Source organism: Nicotiana tomentosiformis, chromosome 8, assembly GCF_000390325.3.
Source record: "Nicotiana tomentosiformis chromosome 8, ASM39032v3, whole genome shotgun sequence".
NCBI classification, from domain to species: domain Eukaryota; kingdom Viridiplantae; phylum Streptophyta; class Magnoliopsida; order Solanales; family Solanaceae; genus Nicotiana; species Nicotiana tomentosiformis.
The window spans coordinates 89641019-89664088 of record NC_090819.1 but is presented as its reverse complement, the minus strand read 5'-3'; the positions used below and the strand labels follow the sequence as shown (position 1 = coordinate 89664088).

The following is a 23070-nucleotide window of genomic DNA, read 5'->3' as shown; positions in this document are numbered from 1 at the left end:
GGAGCGGGTCGAACGCCCTGGCATTAGAATAGATGCATCTATGGTTCGTGCCGCTCGGCCCTCGGCAGTGTGCACATTATTCTGGATCGGACCGTACGACCTCGGAATCGTGCGTGATAATATTCGGAGCCTAATTATACTTGATGTTATTTATGGCTTGAGAGGTTAAAATTATAAATGACAGAAATTGACTTGAAATTTACTATTTTTGAAAGAATTATTTATTCACTCCTTGTTATTGAGTTATTATTATTATTTACATAACTCATGCTCATTTAGAATTCATGTATCTTATTGTTGGCCCGTAGTAAGTGTCGATGTCGACCCCTCGTCACTACTTCTTCGAGGTTAGACTAGATACTTACTAGGTACATGTGGTTTTTGTAGTCACGCTACACTTCTGTACTAACCGTGCAGGCTCTGAGACAGGTTCATCTGGCAGTCATACCGGCGCGCACCCCTGTTATCCCGAGGCCTAGTGGTGAGCTGCTTCCTAAGCCGTTCTGCAGCACCTCGAGTCTCTCTTTTATTTCTCTTTTCTGTCTACTTTATTTCAGACAGTAGTTGGAGTTTTATATATTCTACTAGTTGCTCATATACTTGTGACACCAGGTCTTGGCACACATACTAGTAGACTTTATGATTTTGGAGTATTTATGTCACTATAGTTGCCCACTTAGTTTTCTTCATTTTATTTTATTAAATTTTTTACTCCTTAATTTCTTAACAAATAGAATTTAATTACTTGAAAACTTATTAACAAGAGAAATCATATGGTCAGTTCACTGTTGGCTTGTTTAGCGGCGACGTTGGGCGTCATCACGGCCTATAGGAGAAATTGGGTCGTGACATTCCCCATCTGAAGGATGACACATAACACCAGGCGGCCTTCTATTTTTATAGTTCCATCAAATATGAGGAGTGGAACTCATCGATGCGTACAACCTCTTTAATCTAGGAATAAGAGGTAAATAATGCATCGACTTCACAGCAACCTTCTTCTCGCTGGAAACCCGCTTAAAACTAGGCTTTTCATAAAATTTATAACTTTTTAAATATGCATCACCCTCATGATACCACATGCAACTATCGTCACAACAATCGATTCTCATAGACGAGAGTCCTAACTTAGAAACTAATCTTTTAGTCTTATAGAAATCTTCAGGTATGTTGAAAGTTGGATCAACTACTTCACTCATAAGGCCAATAAAAGAATCAATTCCCACTTGAGAAATATTGGTATCTGATTTGATACTTAATAAACCCTAAAATAATAAATTATTTCTAAAAGCAATAAACAAAATTAAGAGCATTCAACTTCATAAATTAAGAGCACTAAACCCTAGTTTATATCATTTATACACCACAAATTAACTAGTTTAAATAATTTATACACCTCTATTAGTGCATAATCAATTTTAGTTACAATGTATTTCACCTTAACTACAATGTAAATCAAAAATCTTATTTAGTCACATAAATCCAAAATAGACAAAACCCCTAAAAAAAAATTACATAAAATTATATTAGGCATGCAATAATTTAAAAATTAAAAGGCTAATAAGGTAGAACACTAACCTTGAAAGAGAATGGCAGTGGAGGCCGGAGGAGGGAAGTGACAGTGGTGGAGTCGGCAAGCGGCGGGCGGCAGTGGCAGGCACGGGCGGAAAAACACTGGTGGGGCTGGGGGGAGGTGGGGCTTCGATTTTGGGGGCGTGGGACTTGATTTTGGGTGGGATTTGGGTAAAAAGGTATGAGAAAGAGGGATGGAAGAGAGAGAAGAGAGAGGGGGGAAAGATGAAAATGGGGAAGAAAACCCGTCTGTTAGTCTAATTAGAATATTATCGACCGACTTCGATCGAAAATGTCGGTCGGTAATAATAAAATAACTTTTTGACCATTTGACCTCAAGTATACCGACCGAATTCGGTCGGAAACTTTGATTAAATTTTTCCCGCTCAGGCTCAATTATTTTTTTCTCATAACAAAAATAAATTTTTAAAATTATTATAAATATACCAACTGATTTCGGTCGATTTTAGTGGTCAAAAATTAAATTATTGTTATTTACAATCTATAATCTCTCTCTCTCTATATATATATATATATATATATATATCATAGCATGTTGGATACAACGACTATATCGATTAAACTCGATCAATTATATATATAATATTTGTCATCTGTGTGCTTTCGTATAAATTATACTTCATATCCGTATATGTGTAATAGATTCTAATAAAGTGTATGATTTTATTTCATTTATGATAATTCACACTTATCAGTATTTACAGTCAGATCAGATGTCATATTATTGGATTACTTTGGTCAAATTTCCAAATTCTGATAAGTCGCTACTTAGCAGGTCATCATCTATAAAATTGCCGCTTACATTAATCTCTTTGTTTTTTAATCAAATATTACAGTATCTACTCCCCGTTATTCTAGTAAAATTCTAGTCTTTAAATAAGAAGAGAAAAAGAGAGAAAGAGAAACAAATTAGACAGAAGGAGAATCCCCTACGTCTTTATAAGAACTGCTATCAAATATGACTCATCTTCCTCCAGCCCTAAATTCAATCAATTATCGCATAGAAAATTGCAATATTGTTATTCAATCTTGCCAGTTGAAAGATAACTTCTGTCAGTAATTAAATATTCTAAATTCCTTCCTATGTCAGTGTCATATTTACCAGAAAATAACATGATCCTTATCTGTTATTCTTTTATTTCCTTCTCTTTTTCTTTTAAAAAAAAATTCACGTTTGTCCTAAACCTTACAGACGCTGATTAATTAGCAAATACGTTATAACTGTGATATTGCATATAAACTCTGAATAAAAGAAAAGAAAGATCTAATTGGTAAATTCTTGTGATTCCACAGACCGTGACCTCTCTTGAGATCAGAGATCAGCTTGTGTTACTTAGACAAAGTGTTTAACATAACAGTAATATAAAAGGAGATGAAATATAAAAAAAAAATGAAGGAAAGTTCTTTGAGAATTGAACTATAACTTACTACAATAGTTTTAATTTTGCATGTTAAATTTTCTTGTCATTATAGCCATCATTTCTTCTTCGTTTCTCACATATCATGCCTCAATTAATGACACTTCATTAAAAGGAGGGGAAAAAACTAAGAAAATAAAATAATTACAAAACAAAAAAGTTTGTCATGGTACTTGAAAAATAAATGGTATCCTTGGTCATCAGTTCCATTTTCATATGATCTTTTACAAATATCGGTTAGTTTTATGTCAGATCTTTCAGAAATTGCCCCTAGAGCCCTCCCCATCCAATGCATATAAAAGGTTGAGAACCTCGTTTTTAACCAAAGGAGGCGAAAACACACGTTGGAGCACCTACGGAGCAAAGATTTATCTAGTTTCTTTTCTTTTCAACTTGTCTTACTATTTTTTATGATTTCCTATACTTATATAATTTTTGTCATAACTATAAGTCGCTATATTCTCTAATTCTGGGGTTGTAGTTGACATGAATATGAAAGTTTGTTGATTATATTTATAAATTATCATTCTTGGTTGCTTCTTTAATTATGTACATAATTGATTGATTGTTTGGCGGACAGTTAAGTTCTATTTACTATTTATGTTATGCTTGGAAAAGTCGTGATTAGATTAGACAAGAATTAAAAAGAGCATATTTCTCAACCCGTGGCTCGATGATTAATCACGGTTAGGATAGAGATATACCTAACAGTCTTGCTCAGTTGAATATGATATTTTTTATTCGTTCTTGGTAGATTCAATTTCATAGGCGTTGATATAATTGAATACACAGATAGTACTGTGGGAATATGTTATACATATGAACAATTCGGTCAAATAACAACCATAAATAATTCGGATTAACAAGTGTGGTTACGAACTCAATAGGATTGATAAACTAACCACAAACCTTGGATCTTCATCTCCATTGATTCCAATCACAATCACTTGTGTTCTTGTTAGTTTAGTTAATGACTTATTCAATTTTTCCTAGTAGTTTTAGTAGAAAAACAATCACTCTTGATCATCTTGAATAGATATTCAATTTATAGTTGCTTAGTTAATAGTTAATCTAAGTTAATGTATGTTCATTTAGAATAACTAAATAATTTTATTACTTGATGATTATTTATACTTATATGTACTAGGGAACCAACAATTATTTAATTAAAGACGGTACATATTAGGATATAGTTAAACTTATATAAAATAATCATTTGAGTCGCATATAAATATTTGGAGGGATGGGAGTAGTACCGGTAGAGTAGCACATATCATTACCCAAAGCAACAGCCCAAAATTCAGAGAGAAAAAACAGTTTGAACATATTGATATCTGTGAGTACAGTTCCCTTTCCACTTCACCGGAAGAGAAGAAATGGCGGAGCAACTGGAATCAGAAGAATCTGGCAACTTGTTTACCAAAATCATAGTAATTACGGCCGGTGAAGCTCATACTCTTGCTCTCACTGGTAACTGATTTTTTTTTTTAAAAAGTTAGCTCTTGTATTCTTCAGGAATATATATTTATCTCAACTCTGTGTTGCAAATGGATAGCAAATGGGGATGTGTATGCTTGGGGTAGAGGAACATTCGGCCGACTTGGTACCGGTTCAGAAGCTGACCAGTTATACCCGGTTCGAATCGACTTTGAACCGGCTGACTCTGATGGAGAGAAAAAGAGGATCAAGATTGTTGGTATTGCTGCTGGTGCTTATCACAGTCTCGCTGTTGCAGGTAATTACTCATTTTCTCCTTTTTTTTTAGATAGTTAAGTTATATTATTTCAACTATTTTCTCAAACTTTGTTTTTTTTTCTTTCTGCAAAGTTCAAACTTTTTCCTTGTGTACAGTTAAATTCAGTTTCGTTTGTTGACATATCACATATAGTCAAAGTTTAGATTAGTTTCAAAAAGTATTTTAATTTGGCAGTGAAATCTTGAAGTTCATCTCTCTATGGAAGTGTAATTTAGGCTGGCTACCCCTCATTTCATCTGTCACTGTTTTGGAAATGATTTTCTTGTTGTCAAGACCTTCTGCAATTTGCTTTTTTGGCTTTCCCTTTTGCTTTTGATTTCAGAATAGTTAAGTTGCTCTATAAAATGTATATGCGGGGGAGGATCAAGAATTTAAACGTTGTGGGTTATGAATTGAGAGTGTTGTTCTGAATACACACACACAAAAAAAAATAAAAAATTACTTGTTTTAAAGGCACACACAGTCATAGAGAATCGCGCCAATAGCCATGAGTTCTACTGAACTGTTGAACCCATAGTGGATCCACCATTGTATATATGGCCTAGTGTTACCGCAATTCATTAATCCACTAGTGAATGAGATGTGGTCGTTCCATAAACAAAACAGCAGTTTGAAGCACTGAATTTTACAGATCAAATTATTGTGTTTATCTTTTGCAATACCATTTAGTAGCAACTTTTGTCGTAGAATCCACACTTAATGAAGGCTTATCGTGATTCCGATGAACTTTTTTCTTGGGAATTTTCTCTTTTTAAGCCTTTCGAGTCTTTTCTATGTTAGAAAATATATTGCTCCCTCTGTCCCATTTTATGTGATGTAGTTTGTCTAGCATGGAGTTGAAGAAAGAAAAAAAAACTTTTGAAACTTGCGGTCTAAGATAAGCTATACATATTTGTGTCTATAAATCTTCTCATTAAGGTTAAAATGGAAAGTTTAAAGTTAAGTTCTTTCTAAATATAGAAAAGTATCATTTTTGGGACAGACTAAAAAGGAAAGTGCATCACATAAATTGGGATAGGAGTACTATAGTTCTCAAGCTCTCTTCAATGAATATTATATTTCACCTAGAGAAGCCTTGTCTACTGAATTGTGTTTCAGATTAGATAGGAAACTGCAAATTCACTTGTGTTCCAATAAGTTGATATGACCTATTATCCCTATTAGGGGATTCAACCACAGTTCACTCCTCTTTTAAGGTCAAACTAAGCGTGGATAATTCAAAATCAGGTCTTGCCATATTGAAGATAAGGTGATCTTAATTGAAGTAGGACCAAAGGGTGCTTCCTGTTGTGTTTAGAATGCCTAGAGCAGTCAAGGAAAAAGGAATAAGGAAACACAGTTTTTTGCTCTCAAGGGTCTTGCTGTTTGCAATGATTCCCGATCATTGTTTTCGGCAGCTACAAGCAGGTAGGATCTCTGTGAAAGCTCAGCAGTAATATAGTGAGGGATTGAGAGCATTTATATTTTAAGTGACAATTTTCTTAGAACACTTCGCCCTGATCTTCTGATTATTTGCTTGCTTCTTCCAAAATGCTAAAATTGTGGAACCATAAGATTTGTGCTAATATGGAAGGCAACAATAAGATTCAGGTCATTGCAATTTTTTGGCTTATTAAGAACACTGATACTAACAGGAGAAATAGTGCTGTTTACAAGGAAAATTGTTAATCTATCATGATTTCCCAGACACCATTTTCCTTTTATTTTATTTGGCATTTCTTTGTTTTTGCAGATGATGGATCAGTCTGGGGCTGGGGATACAATGTCTGTATCCTTGAGAGGATTCCTTTGCAATTACATCACACTTTATAGTTTATATGGTGACCATTCAGTATTATTAGCTTTAACGTATTGAACTTGCAATTGTCTTGTGCATGTGTTATTAATCATTCTTTTCCTTGACTGTTAAATGGATGGACAACTTGGTTTCAATGGAGAAAATTCTTTGGTTCCTCATTTATTGGAGGGATTCCTTGAGTTAGGTTCTCCTAATTCATCAGCTAGTGGCTCAGAGAGAAAGAAACTGATGGTAAGAAACAAGTTGATCAATTTAAAGAAGAAATAGGTTGATGACAGTGGCTAATCTTTCTGTTTTCTCCTGTAGATTTCTTCAGTTAAAGGTGGTGGAATGATGTCAGCGGCAATAGACAATCTTGGATCTCTATGGCTGTGGGGAAACTTTCCTGAACCACAGAAAAGCAACTCTACTGAGAATGAATTCTCTCTTACTAGCAGCTGTAATCCAATACCTGTCTGGAATTTCCATGGACACACAGTTGTTAAGGTGGCATGTGGAAATGAGCATGTTGTCGCATTAGTCACTGCTGGAGAAGGTTACAAAGGGAGTAATCTTGTTTGTTATTCTTGGGGTGGCAACAGCCACGGGCAGTTAGGTTTGGGAGATAGGGAGAACAGACGGTATCCTGAAGTTATTGAGCCCTTTAATTCCGAATCCCCTTGGTCAGTGTATGAGGTATCATGTGGCGCTTTCCACACAGCTTTACTAGCTCAGAAAAGTCCAAGTGACATGTTAGAGAGTGTATGCTGGACATTTGGCCTGGGAGATAATGGGCAATTAGGTCACGGGACAACCCAAAGTCTGTTATCTCCTGAACTAGTGAAAGAGTTGCCGCGGAGTGCATTTCTCATTTCTGTTGACTGTGGTTTATTTCACACTAGTGTTGTCTCATCTGCTGGAGATGTGTGGTCATGGGGAATGGAGAAAGGCCTTGGTCTATGTCCTGAAGCAAGTTATAGTGGAGGTGATGCAGGTGATGCAATTTATCCTCTGTTGATTCCCTGTGTTGGGCGATATGGGCCGAAATTTCCAGAACCTGTTCAAGTTGCCTGCGGTGCAGCCCATACCATTCTTCTGGCAGATGCTGGCTATAAGATGTGGTCTTGGGGTAGAGGATGGAGTGGTGTCCTTGGAAATGGAAAGATGATCGATTGCTACTCTCCAACTATGGCACTGTGGCCACCTCTAGATGCAAATTTTAGAGGGCAGAGTTTAAAGGATGGTGACGATATAAGTAGTAAAGAAAAGAAACCTGAAGATGTGATAGAATTGGAGAAGAAACTGTCTATGGCAGCGGAGGATGTAAGGCTTCTTCAATCTAAACTCTCGCTAATGGAAAGGTATGCTAGCATTCTTCATGGTGCCATATTCGGAAAACCTTTTGAAGAGCAAGATATGCCAGCCTCTTTACGGAGTGGAGGTTCATTTGACATTGCAAAGGAATGGGAAAACATGTTGGAGGCCTCGGATCGTGGAAAGCTTACCCGATTGGAGATGTTTTATCGTAGTATGCTAGCAGGTGTCAAAGATAAGCTGTTGAAAAAACGGATTCAGGAGATCTTTTTGGAGTGTCAGTGTTCTCTGCCTTCAGAATCTAGTCAACGAAACAAGTAATGCAGAATGCTTGGGTTTCAAATTGTAATACAAAATGCTTTCATAGATACTTTACTTATCCAAATAATGATATGTAAAACAAAAGAGTTGGAAAGTAGTTCTCAATTATAGATGAACCGCTTGATGATTGTAATCAGTTAACTTAAAGTGATGTGGTTTTGTTGGTATAATTTCAATGTCTTGGCTCTTTCACATTTCAGTATAGAAAGAACTCCTGGGTAAGCTATTTGAGCTTTCTACCTTGGAGCAGCCAAACGAGTAAGCTACAAATTCGAATCTAGATATATGCTTAAATTCCATCCATTTTCACCTTGGAGCAACCAAAACGAGTTCTACACTGCATAAGAGGGGACAACGGCTTATGGTATCAAGTATTGTAGAAGGAAGAATTGACAGAAAGACGAAGAAGTAATGTGTTCTTAAAGACTATTGGGGCATTTGACGAAAATAAAAGTGCATACAAGGCTAACTTACAACAGCCACGTAGTATATTAGCAAAATCTATATATATTTTTATGACGTAGTTGAAAGTAAGTTATTTCAAACGACAGAATTGACAATTAAAATGGACACAATAAACCAAATTGTGTCAATTTTCACACTGATAAATGCGTATTCTTTGAATATTATTTCCTCAAAAATTTCCAGGTCCAATAGTATGAGGATCACAAAATTAGCCAATCCCACTAAATCCTAAGTTATATTGTCCCATTCTAGGAGCAGAGGTGGGTGGAAAATCAATTCCAATTCTGTCATGTAAGGCATACTTTTGCAGTCTTCATTGAGCATGTTGTAGTTTTTTCAATCTTATGAACACCAGTCCAACCAGGAACACTGACACAACAATTTTTATATTCAGAGTTCTATCATAGGGAATAAATCAATCTCAGCAATTTTAAACCAGGTAACAGGCAGGGGTTTTGGTCGTCCTTTACAAAGGCATATACATAGATAACCCCACTCCCCTGTTCCCCATCCCAAAACAAAATGTTAAAAAAAAAGGATCTCTAAGTAGGAGCAGCGGAGCAGCAAAACAAGAAACCTTATACAAATACAGTCATCTTCACTCTTGTCAAGCCACAGTTAGTCTCCCATAGCCTGAAGCTCTCCTCATCCAAATGCTTCTTGTCTATACCAACTGATTAGCTGTCTACTAAGCTCTGCAACATGTAGGTGACACAAGTGGCTCAGATCGGGCTGGACCATTCACAATGTAGTGCCAGCACACATGTAGTTCTTCAAGTCAGCATTTCCAGTAAAGAAAACAGATAACAAAATGGGACAATTGCGGTTTCATGATTTCTGCTGCAAGCAGCGACACAAGGTTCCGTACCATTTTGAAAGTTAACTGCACTCCCGGAACAGACTATTAACACAGGAAAGAGGAGATAATATAACACTTGAGGCATCTTGAAAACATCTAACTGGTAACCTCTCAAGCAAGAAACAGGGGCAACAAAATCACTCTTCAAGGATTGCACGACCCAGGTTAGTGGCAAGAGCCAGTCTGATAGAGCTTAATGAATCAGATGGCAAGTCAGCTTCAACAAAGTCTGGCCTCAATCTTGCCATGGACAACTCTTGCAGTTTATTCAAGAGAAGCTGAGTTTGAGAGACATTAAGCAAAGGTCGCTCCTGCCAGTTTAACAATTTCAACTGCAAAGGAAGAAAAGGAGGTAAAGTAATGATGTCAAAAATGAAACATGCACCAGCTATTAATAACATATATATCTGAAAGCATGTTGAACTTTTGGCCTTGACTTAATTTAACAGATTGCCAACCCTTCCCTCACCACCACATGTACCCATTTTCCAACCACTTGTGGTATACTGTTGACTGAAAGACTTTAGCAGAAGCGCCTGCACAACATATTAGCTTTTCTAATTTGATATGAACTAAGATTCATGTTTTAAGACACAAGGAAAAGGAACATTTTTATAACACATACCCACAGACCAGCCTTTCTTTTCTTTTTCTTCTTCTTTTTCTTTTTCTTTTTTAAATTAAGCAAGAATTTAGCATCTGAGCGGGAGCTAATATAAAACTACATGAAGCATTGCTCAAAACTAAAAAGAAATAAGAAGCTACAGGATACTAATAAATGAAAACAAAAAGAAGAGAAGAGAGAGATTACACATCTGAATATTTACTAGCAACCAGAGGCAGATCCAAGATGTAGACTTGATGGCTTTGACCTTTAAAATCTTATCATTGAACCTATTGCACTTTTCGAATTATGGGTTTGGAATTTAGTATCTAATTTGATATGAACTAAGATTCATGTTTTAAGACGCAAGGAAAAGGAGCATTTTTAACACATCCCCACAGACCAGCCTTTCTTTTCTTTTTCTTTTTTAAATTAAGCAAGAATTTAGCATCTGAGCAGGAGCTAACTAATATAAAACCGCACTAAGCATTGCTCAAAACTAAAAAGAAATAAGAAGCTACAGGATACTAATAACTGAAAACAAAAAGAAAAAAAAAGAGAGATTACACATCTGAATATTTACAAGCAATCAGAGGCAGATCCAAGATTTAAAACTTGATAGCTTCGACCTTTAAAATCTTAGCATTGAACCTATTGCACTTTTCGAATTATGGCTATGGAATTTAATATTTGTGAAAATTTTAATAATGTTTACATAGTTATATACTCTGTCTAAAATGCTGGGTTTGGTTAAACCCGTTGCAAACATGCTACATCTGCCTCTGCTAGCAATCTAGATCCCGCTCATTAACATCATCTCCATTCCTGTCAACCTTTTTAATTGGCTTAAGAAGTCAACATATTATACAACAATTACCAACTTTAGTTGGCCAAACATCCGCATAAAGATGGTATATTGAATCTTAGATCTTTTAATTATGAGGTTCCTACCTTATATTGTTATGACCTATTTGGCTATTCCATGATTCTGAAAAGCAAAATAGTTCACTCTGGCAAGTTGAGCAAAGAACTAAATGCAATAAACAGATAAGGTACTTACTGAATCATATAGAAGAGGTAACCAAAAGCGTTGAGGCGTGGAAGGATTTTTCATGAGCTGCAGAGTAAACAACAAAATAAATTGACTCCACGGCGGCAGAAGAAAAGGTTCTTTTTCAGGTAATAGAGATACTTGCACCTATCCTGGCAACTATTTCAATCGAACCTACACAACATTCAGGCTGCCAGGTTTCATTAACAAATTCTGTTAATTTATTTTCAGTTTCTTATGGTAGACACTCAGGTGTAAATCTTGTAGATCAGCAAGGCCTCAATCACAAATGCGAAGTTTTATACACCCACAAGCTGAAATTTTACATCACTCTAATGTTAATCTGCATTATTATAAAGGGCATCGAACATACAGAGACGAGAGCTTCAGCTGCATTACGAGCACCATCAGTGGGTGTATCACCATGAACCTGCAGCAGGGATCTCCTAAAATCCCTGTACCTGTGCAGCAGTAACCGTAAAAATTTCAAAGATCTGAAACACTTTGAAACTGTATATACAGGTGCCATCCATGATTCAAAGAGAGTCAAGTATGAAGCAATTACTTGTTCAGAAACTCAAGACTGCCAGCAGTTCTAGACTCAGAACCCAGCAACTCTATGAGACCTTCCCATTGCTGCACGGAAAGAATAATAGAATGATCAAAGAGAATAAGCCAGCTAAATCTATGAGAAAAGAGATGCTGTTTCAGAACCAAACTACTAGACTTCGACTTAGAGCAAATATCTCAGACACAGCAATCAAATACATGATAATCAAAATAGAGAGAACTGTAGTGGAGAACAAATTCTACCAAATTTAACTAGATCAGCCGACAAGCTATTTCCAGGCCATTTTCCTTCTGCTTTATTTCTTTTTCTCTTTTAGCTGGGGGATGGATTCACTTTAACCCAGATCCTAAGAAAGAACAAGTTTAGCCAGATTGGACTATTAGCATTTTGAGGTGTCTAACATTACATGAATTCACATCCGAACAATATTCAAGGGCTTCTCCACCATATTCTACCACCAACATTGCTTAAGCTCCTCAATCAAGCAAAAAATGCCTGGTCAAGCTTGCCTACCAGCATTTATACATGTGCAAGTGGTGTACCCACATTTGGCATAAGAAAGGTTCTAAATTTCTTCTAGACCTCAATCTCACCCACTAGATAGCATGCTCTTCATAATGCACATATTCGGATAACTGGGAATATATAGATACGTAAACCTGCCTGCAAAGTACTTTTTTTTTTTGATAAGGTAAAGATTTACCAGCCTGCAAAGTACTTAAAGCAGTTAAATCATCTACCAAACCAGCACACTAAAGAATGTATTCGTCTGGGGAAAAGAAATAAGACAGAACACTCTCAGCATACATAACATATAAAAAATGCAATTTACAGACAGAAACATTAACACAGTTGCACAAGTATTAAGAAAATATGTAACAAGGCACTCAACCACTATAACTGAGTAGTAACAACCTTGAATCCTTCATCAGAAACTGACTTCCCCACGAAATCAAATAATTGCTTGGCAATTCTGTTTAAACGAAATTCATCTCGAGCTTGCTGCAGCCAAAAGACACCAGAGCCTTTTCTCCCATGTTTCCAGTGATGCAAACCAGCAATCTAATGAAAAGTATGAGATAAATGAAGCACTTATAGGTTCAAAGTAATCACAAAATTCAAATAGATGCCATTACAGGGGAATCACATCAGAGTACCTATAGTACTGTATTAAAGATAGTCAATGTGAATAATATCATGACATACCCTCATTATGTTTGAACTTATGGTGTCAAGTTCATACAGACGGCAGATCTCTATACTCTGCATGGAAAAACAATATAACCAAGCAAGCATCAATAAGGAACCTCTAGATTGAAACGAGGCTGTAGAGCAGGATTTTTTAGAGCAAAGTCATGAGGGTGAGGAACCAACAGAAAAGACACCCCAGAAGCTGTACCTTTAACAGAATTTGACTATGCTGTACAGGCTGCTTGTAAAGCAAATTCTCCAACAATCCAATCCCTTGTTTTATGCATGAAGTCAAGTATATTGGAGCAATCTGGAGGAAAGTGAGAAAAACAAAGATCCAAAACATGAGTAGAAGAACCAAATATAAACTGAAGTTTTCAGAAACCGGTATTGCACTTTGCCACAGATTGATCTTCCCAGAATACAGGTTCAGCAAAAGCAGCTTATAAAAATTCCATGATGTACCCAAACTTTACAAGGGAGTTAATAGGTAAAAACTCTCCAGCATCTAGATAACTATCATATCAAGGTTCAATTGAAATTGTAAATATAGGTCGTCTCCATCCAGAAACATCAAAGTTTTATTTTCCGATATGTTTTGGGGACATACAATGTACCCATGTCGAATCTCACTCATTTCTTTTATTTCCTTTCTTAGGGTGAAAACTGAACCTTATACATGTACAGGAAGATAAAATGAAGATTTTAAGTAATAGTCCATCCATTTCAATTTATGTGGCAGTGTTTGACTGCGCACAGAGTTTTTAAAAAAAAAGACTTTTGGATCTTGTGGTCTTAAACATGCCGTGAGATCTCTGTTTCGCTATAAAAGCATGCTATTAAGGGTAAAATGGAACGTATAAAGTAAGAAAATTTTCCAAACATAGAAAGGTTTTATTCTGTTTGAAACGGACTAATAAGGAAATAATGCCACATAAAATGGATCAGAGGGAGTAGTACGTAAGTACAAGTATATCAGGCATTCATTTGCTCAAGCTTGCATCCACACATACTTGCCATGTGAACGCATGGGAAGACAGAACTTGTGCATATACAAGTTTATGGAGCTCTTCTATGCTGATTCCCCCCAGTTTGGACTGCTCTTCATGCAAAAGAATTTCCGCATGAGTGCTCCCAGCTGTCAACAACTCTACAGCATGTGCCATCATCCTTGAGAGATGAAAAAAAGAACTTGCATCAGATGAATTAGACAGAAAACAAAATCCTTCAGTCCTCAACCCACCCAAAAAGAATACATAGAAAGAGAAGGTTAACAAACCATGGGCCAAATGATCTTGAGCACTCTGCTAGAACAACCTAAAATGATAAGACATGCTCATGAGTTCTGCACTAATTTTAAACATGAACTAAAATTACAACTAGTTCTTTAGAGTGGCTCACCTCAGTATTTTCTCCAAGAATGCCAAGTACAAGACCAAACAGCTTATGGGGGCTGGAAATTGGTTTTAATTGCATGCACTTCTGAGCTAAATTGTACATGCTCTCTAGACCCTACACAACAAAAAATAGAATATGTATTTTAAGTGCAAATGCAACAGCAACAGAATCTTCTTGCTCTCTACTTTTGGATGATTGTGCAACAAAGTGACTCAACCCAAGTGACCTTAGATGTTTAGGTCAATCTGAAAAAGGAACTGACCGCAGTAAATGGCCTAACGTACAAGAAATGGGATATAAAAAGCTCCATCCAGTTGAAAGTTGCATTTGATAGAACACTAGGATTTCCCAACATGATCTGGATCAAATTTTTTAGCCCTTCTCTAGTCTGCTGGTGATCACATTGAAGCCAGTACGAACTGCAGTCCAGTTTAGTTATTTGTGCCCTCCACTTCTCCCAAGCCTAACAGGAAAAAGGCATTAAATGTTGTCCAGTAACGGCCACTGATCATTAGCAAAGGCCTAAATTACCTTCATGAAATCAGGCTTGGTTTTGTAACACTCGCCTAAATTTTCTTCTCTCAGATTAGGACGCATTCTAGGCATCTTGGATATAAGAAGAGCAACTGCTTCAACCAGTCCATTCTCTGTCTTTTAAGAGCAAAAATCAAACAGGTTAAAAAGAAAAACAGGAAAGCTGTAATCCTAGTTCAGAACCCTTTTTGGGGGGAAGGGTAACTTAAGAAACTATCTGGTAAATGAAAATAAATAATTTTCATAGCAGCCATTCCCGGTGGGCTTCAGTCACCAGCTCCTCCATCATCAGGTGACCAATTACCTAGATTTAGCCTGATGATATTACTGTCACTTGCACCAACAAATTAAAGCTTCCTCAACACAATTATAGAGAGTCCTCTACCCACAGAGACTCATTACCTGTAATCATCTTAACTTAAATAGTTCCAAATCAAAATTATAATGTCGTCATCATCATAACTTAAATAGTTCCTAATCAAAATTATATTGTCATCATTCCATCCAAAAATAATTATAATGCCGTCATGACTCAATGCACAGATGAGGGGTTAAAAGGTGGATAAAAGTGTCTCAAGCTGTTTTTTATAACTGTGGTATCCGGGCCAGATTGCGCGCACCTCGACTAATTCCACAGGATACGTGCTACCTCCAACAAGCACTGATACCAGGTAAAGCTGTCCACTAAGGCTTAGACAGATGGAAAGAAATCACCTTAGTGTTTTTTGCCTCCGCTAGGAGTTGAACCTGAGACCTCATTGTTCTCAACCTACTTCATTGACCACGCAAAAAGAATAAACAAATCCACTTTATCATCCTAAATAGCAGCACGTCCTATAACTAGATCTCACAGACCAAAAAAACAAATAGATTCAAGCAAAGAGTGATGACTTCGAAATTAATAGAAAAGGTAAAAGGCCTAATAAGGTGTCAAAGCTCTGAAAAGACAACTCATTAGTCCATGATTAGGTATATCATATATGAGGAAGAGGCAAGAACTGTTCCTAAGTTCTTCATCAAAAAGAACTGTTCCCAAGTTAAACTGATGTACAGGTAATTTACCGAGAGACAGGTAGGTACAGAATATGATGTTATGAGAATACTCGAGGTTGAGTTAAAGTATGCTACACAGCCACTGATCATAAGTTCAAAACAAGAATTGGCAGGTTAAGTTCAAAATTCTTACCTCACGACTAGCTAACTGATCAAACCGGTAAGAACCATGCAAGCGCAGCAATTTTACCTGTAAAATTGGCAACTATAGACTTATGCATGCTCCTTGAACAAAATCCTGATATAACTTACAAGCAACAAAACTCGAATGCACACTGCTGATGGTTGATATCCATCCAAAAATATATCCTTACCACAGTTCCCAGCCAGCCAACTGACAATGCTGATGCTATTGCTTCCCAGTAGTTAGGATCTTCTTCAACAACCTGTGATGAGCAAATTAAGTGGAAATGAGCATAGAAAGATGGAATGGCTACTCCTCCCGTCATAATTTAACTATCCTAATTTCTATTTTGTATTATGCCAAGATCCACTTCCTAAAAGTAATTTTGGTTACACAAATGATTATCTTTTGAATATCCTACCCATGAAAGAAGTATCACAGCCACTTTTCACTAAAGAAAGTTTAAATTTTTCAAATGGTAATATCCACTTTACTTTTGGACTCACTCCTGTTTAAATACAATTAAATTCTAATTTCTACATTTATATCCATATCCAGTCAACATATAATACCTAAATTCTGACTAATAATTTATCAATCCATAGGCCCAATGAATGTAAAGTTCAGAGGGAAATCAATTGACAACAACACCTGTACGCCAGCAAGTTCCTGCTGAAAATCCACAAACTTTGAATGAATAGTTGGTACAGTTCCCGAGAATAAAGGATCGTAGTCCTGTTGAATGAAACGTGCATTAAGTTGGAAGAATGGTATATCTCCAAAGAGTATGAGATGTCAGAGAAAATCAAGGAAACTTGCATAAAATAGAAAAAACATACAGCTAACCAATCTAGCAACCGTTCAGGAATCCAGGATTGAGATTGCTTGTCTACATAAAATGTCTCCAGAAGCTCCCACGCAGCTTTCAAACACATCGGCTCTGCAGTTTCCTAACATGCACAGACAGCCACCAGATAAATACTATAGCTAAGCTGACTTAGCTGAGAGTCTGCATACAGCCAAAACAAATGTGTGATGACAATTACTCACAATTACTACCGACTTGGGATCTTCAATAATTGATCTAGGAGGTGATTTTCGATCACCGAGCAGAGAATTTATCTCTTTGCTGTACTCTATGACATGCTCCCACCTGATTTTACACCGAAAATGCAACAACTGTCAACAAGTGACCCTATGAAAGGACACAGCCACTCGAGCCGTTATAGTGCTGATTAAAACTCTCTCAGGTCTCTAATAGAGAAATGAACTTCAAGCTTATGTGACTTGGAACTCTTCTGTTGTAGTAGGGGAGAAAATAAATCCTCTGGACTTCTAATTTTTTTATAAGGATAAATCCTCTGGCATTTCACCATCAAAAAATTTCAGAATTGCATCACGAGCAATTGGATTGGGAAAAACTCCTGGAAGTTGGCAAGTATATACAAATGAACAAGAGGCCTAGATATCAATGAAGTGGGTTGAGAACCATGAGGTTTCAGGATCGAATCCCAGCTGAAGCAAAATCACTAAGTGATTTTTTCTCATGTGTCCAAGCCTTCGTGAACAGAGTTACCCAATGCATGTGCTAGTGGGAGGTAGCAGGAACCCCGCGAAACTAATCTAGGTGCACGCAAGCTAGTCCGGACACCATGGTTATAGAAAAATGCAAGGAAAGAAATTGTATTCTTTTCCTCTTTTTTTTAAGTGTGAAGTGAAGCAGTCCAAAACAGAGCTTAGAGTTTACTAAAGCAAAGAGCCGTGAAGAAACACATAGTCAATTAACTCTTAGGTGGTGTGACATGATTTACTTCTAGAAGATAAGACTTATCTCTGCATAGGTTCCTACCAGGAATCATTGAAAAGCAAGCGCAATATAGTCTCCTAGAAAGCTAGGACTTTTTAAGGTAGAAGAAGGTGGATAATTCGCAGTAAAAACTACATCATTACAATAAGCTGCTAGCCAGAGAGGAGTCGGGCATCTCTCATCAGTCAATTTGGTTCCTAGTGTGCCCAGAAAGGTGTACTTTTTTGTTGGTTGGCGGTGAAGGAAGCAACTCTAACAGGTGAAAATCTAAGGGAAAGAAGGATTACATCAGTTAGCTAGTGCTTCGTGTGTATTTGGAAGAAGACATGGCTCATTACTACTGCATTGTCAGGTAAATTCACGTGTGTAATAGGAGATTATGAGATGGTTTCAGTTACAATGAACCATAGCATGCACTATGAAAAATGCTCCATTTAGCTAGACTTTTAGAAGATGGACGAGAAGAACACATGGTGTGGAATGTTGCTCCATTAGCACTTATGTGAATTGCATGGAAAGAGAAAAACAGGAGGGCTTAAAAGAGTTTGATTTCATACATATGCTTTTTTGGTGCACCCATGAGATTCCTATTCGTACAGAAGATTGGGTATCTTTGGTAGAGAATCAAATCCTTTTGCGGTTCTCGTTTTTTTGGAATTTCTCATATAAAGGAGCTTTTCCATTATAAATGAAATTCATTTTAGTTGATAAAAAATTATAAATTGCATAAACATTCAGAAAACACAAGAATAACGCAGTTAGTCTTCCTCTCTAACTAATTCCAAAGCTAATTTTTTTTGCTTTTTTATAAACTATATTTTAAATCCAGACACGGATCACAATATAGAGTGCATTTGGTACAGAGCTAAATTAAATTACACAATTTTACCACTGTGCCTTGTAAGGAGGGTTATCCAACGACATAGCAGACAGAGAATGCTTGCGGCTCTGAAGAAGCGCGAAAGGAATGACGGAACCGTAAGCTATTCTCCTCCATCTTGCGGCATCAACTTCCTCATCTCCGCTGTTACTCAGCTTCACCTCCACCACTCTACCGCCACCACCCTCGCTGCCGTCTACGTCAGTCGCCATGTCCGACTGAGGCTTCCCGAGAACTGAGACTTGGAGAGTGTTGCCACGCGCCCAGGAAATGGAGAGTCGATGAATCGGGGATTTGAGACCGTGATGGAGAGGATAGATGACCGCCGGATGATTTTCCGGCTCCGGCGATACTGGAACCATTGCAAGGTCATCGGACTCTGACGTCAAACCTGGCATTTCGCCGGATTGTCTGTCGCCCTAGTATGAATGTTCCACCAAGTGCTTTTTTCTTGCGTATCTAGGGTTTTAGAAAGGGGTTTATGGCAAATCGAGGGAATGAGAATTCATAATTGTTTTTTAAAATCCAGATTTGTAAGTTACCAAATGAAACTCTCTCAAACTGAGCCAAACAAATGTTGTGAATGGAACTGATATTTGTCAAGAGCTAAAAGGTGAAAATTGTTATAAAATAATGACTATAAGTTAAATAAATCGAAGACAAGTACAGACAAAAGTTGATATATTATTTAATTTTAAACCGATATACATAATGAACTGAAAACTTCTCTATTTATAGAAGAAAGAAAGCAGTTGCGAGGCTTTTTTTGAGCTGCTTGTAAGCTGTTTGTAACCTGCCTGTTTAATATGAAGTTGTTGCAAATCATTTCTTTGAGTTGCTTGCAATATGTCTGCATCAGCTGTTTATAGATAAATTTCAATAGAGTACCAAACGGATAATCTTTTTTAGGAAGATTATCTATAGCGGAGTAATAAATGGACATCTAGATTATATATTTTCATAACACTCCCCCTTGTATGTTCATTAAAAGATATTGTGCCTCGGTAAAACCTTACTAGGAAAAACCCAGTGAAAAAAATCCTAGTGAAGAAAAAAGAGTACACATATTTAGTAATACGCAATTCTAGCTGCCTCATTAAAAACCTTAGTAAGGAAAAAAGAGTGCAGCGCGTATTTCACTCCCCCTGATGAAGACCTTGTTCTAAATATTTGAGTCTCCACATTTCAATCTTGTATACCATCTTCTGATCAAAAGTAGAAGTTGTCAAAGATTTAGTGAACAAATCTGTTGGATTGTCACTTTGAATGGATTTGTTGCACATCGATGTCACCATTTTTCTGAAGATCATGTGTATAAAATAATTTTGGTCAAATGTACTTCGTTCTATCTCCTTTTATAAATTCTCCATTTAATTGGGCTATGCATGTAGCATTGTCTTCGTATAAAATTGTGGATCTTTTATCACATTCCAAACCATATTTTTCTTGAATAAAATGAATCACTAATCTCAACCATACACATTCCTTACTTGCTTCACGAATAGCTATTATCTCAACATGATTTGAATAAGTGGCAACAATAGATTATTTGTGGAGTGTCGTGATATGACGATACCTCCACATGTAAATACGTACCCGATTTGAGATCGAGCTTTATGGGGATCAGATAAATAACCTGCATCTACATAACCAATACGATCTGCATCACCTTTGTTCGCATTAGCAAGATATATAAGTGCACCAATTGCACTGAGATAGAGTCTAGGACCAAGGAGTTCCTCATCCTCTTCTGGAGGTCGGAACGGATCCTTATTCACTTCAAGTGATTGAACACCCATTTAGCATACTTAATGGGTGCGCTTTGTCCATGTAAAAGTATTTTAAGATATTTTCTGTATAGACAGATTGATGGATAAAGATCTCGTCTGCTAAATATTCAATTTGCATACTAAGACAAAGTTTTTTCCCTTTGGAGCTCTTATGGAGTTCCTATGAGATTTATGTCATTAACATAAACAGCAAGTATAACAAACTCTGATATTTTTTTCTTTGTAAAAACGCATGGACAAATGCCATCATTTATATAACCTTCTTTTAGCAAATATGCACTGAGGCGATTATATCACAGGCGCCCAGATTGATTTAAACCGTACAAATATCTTTGTAATATAATTGAGTACATTTCACGATACATTGAACTATATACTTCAGGTATTTTAAATCCTTCAGGGATCTTTATATAAATTTGATCAAATGAGTCATATAGGTTATGACTTGCATCTAAATGGCATGACATCTTCAAGTGTCTGGATTACAGGTATGATCCTCACAATATTATGCACTATATTATATCAAATATATCGTCGACGATCATTTTGTATCGGTTCGCAGGTAACATAACTTGTTGAGATCTCATCACTTTCTTTATTTTCAGGTACCTGAACTTCTTCTGGAGTTTCATGAAATATTATGTCGTGGGCTTTTCTATAGCTCATTCCTCCTCGTTATGATCATTTTGATCATTTGCTCCTATCATTTTCAAGGATTGTTACCTTTGGAATCGATTGGTTTACTACGCTTCATGCGTACAGTAAACTTTATCCTTCAGGGACTTTAATTTTAATAGGAGCATTTGCAGCTGAAATGTGACATTTTAGTTTGGATCAGCAAATGCTTCTGCATTTTGACTTGAATTATCTTCTAAGTGAGGATCATATTAATGATAATTCGATGCATATAGCATATTTTCCAGCTGTTTATTCCATCCTCCAAATGTTAGAAAAACTAAATCATATCCCCAATCTTTTTTGGGAAACCTATCTTTGTACATTGTGGTAGAGAATTTAATCATATACCACACATTAAAAATTATTAGATAGTAAAAATATTTGGTTTCTGATCCTAAACCAATTGTGAGGGGAAGACTTATCATATTTTGTTGGTCTGATGCATACAAGTATTGTTGTATGTAATTTAGAAAATCTTAGACCAACACATGACTTTTTGTTCTCATAAGCAATAGTTTAGTCATTAATAAGAGGTATTCAATGCTAAACTAGCTTGGATATAAACCAGCATTATCAAGATGAACTATCTTGATTTCATAATCTGAAAATTATGCTCTTAATTGAGAAAGGTAATTTCAAATGCCAAACTGCAGGTTGACAATAAACACACATGTAACCATCTCATATATGCATCTATAAGTGGTTCACATAATAGGTGAATGAACCCATATTCACCTTTTATATATTCCAGAATTTAGGGGTTTTAGTCCCAACTTTAGCTGGTATAATCAATTTATTATTAGAACAAGCAACACAAGAGAATTCTTGAAGAATCTTCTAGTTCTTCAGTATATGCTTATCTGAATTCTCAAATAGCTCATTTAAAAATGACAAATAAAAATTTCAAATTTATCATGGCATGTGCTATCTCTAAGTAAACTTCTGGTTTACTATGGCATAAACTTTTGCATCAATAAACTTCTTATTTACTGTGACTACTTTTGTATCAGTAAATTTCTGGTTTACGGTAGCTACTTTTGCCTCAGTAAAACTTCTAGTTTACTGTGACTGCTTTTGCATTAGTAAACTTCTGGTTTACTGTGATACATCATATAGTACAAATTAAAGAATAAGGCGGGTTACTTCTCACATACATATTATTTTACCCTCTATGATTGTGGAAACATGAAGATTTTCAATCTTCCAGTCATTTGTAGTCTCAATATGATAGTCATTTGTATTAGTAAATTTCGGGTTTACTACAACATATGTTTTGACCATAATCATATAATATAAATGACATATTTGTATATAAGCTCTTCGAGAGCCTTCATTTATTATCCACAATCTAATATTATTCGAACACTACTGGTGTCACGTGTCTTCTAGACAAACAGTTAGTTCTTCACGAGTTTTTGATATATTTTGTACTATCAAATATTTCTCACACACTTCTGGTATCATAAGAGAAAATCATAATCAAATAAACAATATAAAGACAATTCTAAATTTATAAATATCAGAAATCAAGAATTTCAATATTAATTTTACTACCAACTTTGTGGCAAATATCTCCTTCAGGGAGAAACGCCGTTAATATTTGAATATTTTATATCAAAGCGGCAACCACATAGTCATTACATCCACCAGGGAAATATACATGAGTTGTTATTTTCTTCGGGGTAGTTAATAACAATTAACCATAATATATCAATGTGGTTGTAGTAGAAAGCATTCTACAAGGATACTTTTGCCTTAGAATGATACTTAATAAAATTATCCAAGATGTTTTACGTACAACATGTACGTGTGACAATGATCTTTATGCTACAAAAATAATATGTATATCCTCTATTATTCTACCTCTTCAGGAAGTGAGTTGTAAT

General features: G+C 36.2%; 2 protein-coding genes across 2 annotated transcripts; one reads left to right on the top strand and one right to left on the bottom strand.

The window, feature by feature from the left end:
• The first annotated feature begins 4259 nt into the window (after positions 1–4259).
• On the top strand, positions 4260–8349 carry LOC104112669 (ultraviolet-B receptor UVR8). The gene is made up of 5 exons (XM_009622660.4): positions 4260–4481; positions 4567–4746; positions 6500–6535; positions 6681–6796; positions 6872–8349. Exons 1-5 carry the CDS (start codon positions 4388–4390, stop codon positions 8177–8179), a joined length of 1734 nt encoding a protein of 577 aa, XP_009620955.1. The 5' UTR covers positions 4260–4387; the 3' UTR covers positions 8180–8349.
• A 654-nt stretch (positions 8350–9003) lies between these two features.
• On the bottom strand, positions 9004–19300 carry LOC104112671 (nuclear pore complex protein NUP85). Its single transcript, XM_009622661.4, has 18 exons — positions 18726–19300; positions 17080–17182; positions 16869–16979; positions 16681–16764; positions 16220–16291; positions 16039–16095; positions 14850–14969; positions 14581–14781; positions 14322–14432; positions 14200–14237; positions 13934–14090; positions 13129–13230; positions 12936–12992; positions 12645–12791; positions 11724–11794; positions 11532–11619; positions 11168–11224; positions 9004–9835 (listed from the first exon to the last, which is right to left on the bottom strand). Exons 1-18 carry the CDS (start codon positions 19112–19114, stop codon positions 9641–9643), a joined length of 2160 nt encoding a protein of 719 aa, XP_009620956.1. The 5' UTR covers positions 19115–19300; the 3' UTR covers positions 9004–9640.
• Between the last annotated feature and the right edge of the window lie 3770 nt (positions 19301–23070).

What these genes read in the sequence shown, in the direction of transcription:
- LOC104112669 (XM_009622660.4), top strand. Translation starts at nt 4,388, where the DNA reads ATGGCGGAGCAACTGGAATCAGAAGAATCTGGCAACTTGTTTACCAAA. An exon ending in GGGCTGGGGATACAATGTCT is followed by an intron (nt 6,536 to 6,680) that starts GTATCCTTGAGA and finishes ACTGTTAAATGG; the next exon opens with ATGGACAACTTGGTTTCAAT. An exon ending in CAGAGAGAAAGAAACTGATG is followed by an intron (nt 6,797 to 6,871) that starts GTAAGAAACAAG and finishes TTTCTCCTGTAG; the next exon opens with ATTTCTTCAGTTAAAGGTGG.
- LOC104112671 (XM_009622661.4), bottom strand. Translation starts at nt 19,114, where the DNA reads ATGCCAGGTTTGACGTCAGAGTCCGATGACCTTGCAATGGTTCCAGTA. An exon ending in CCAAGCCTGATTTCATGAAG is followed by an intron (nt 14,782 to 14,849) that starts GTAATTTAGGCC and finishes TTTTCCTGTTAG; the next exon opens with GCTTGGGAGAAGTGGAGGGC. An exon ending in CCCATGCGTTCACATGGCAA is followed by an intron (nt 13,231 to 13,933) that starts GTATGTGTGGAT and finishes ACTTTCCTCCAG; the next exon opens with ATTGCTCCAATATACTTGAC.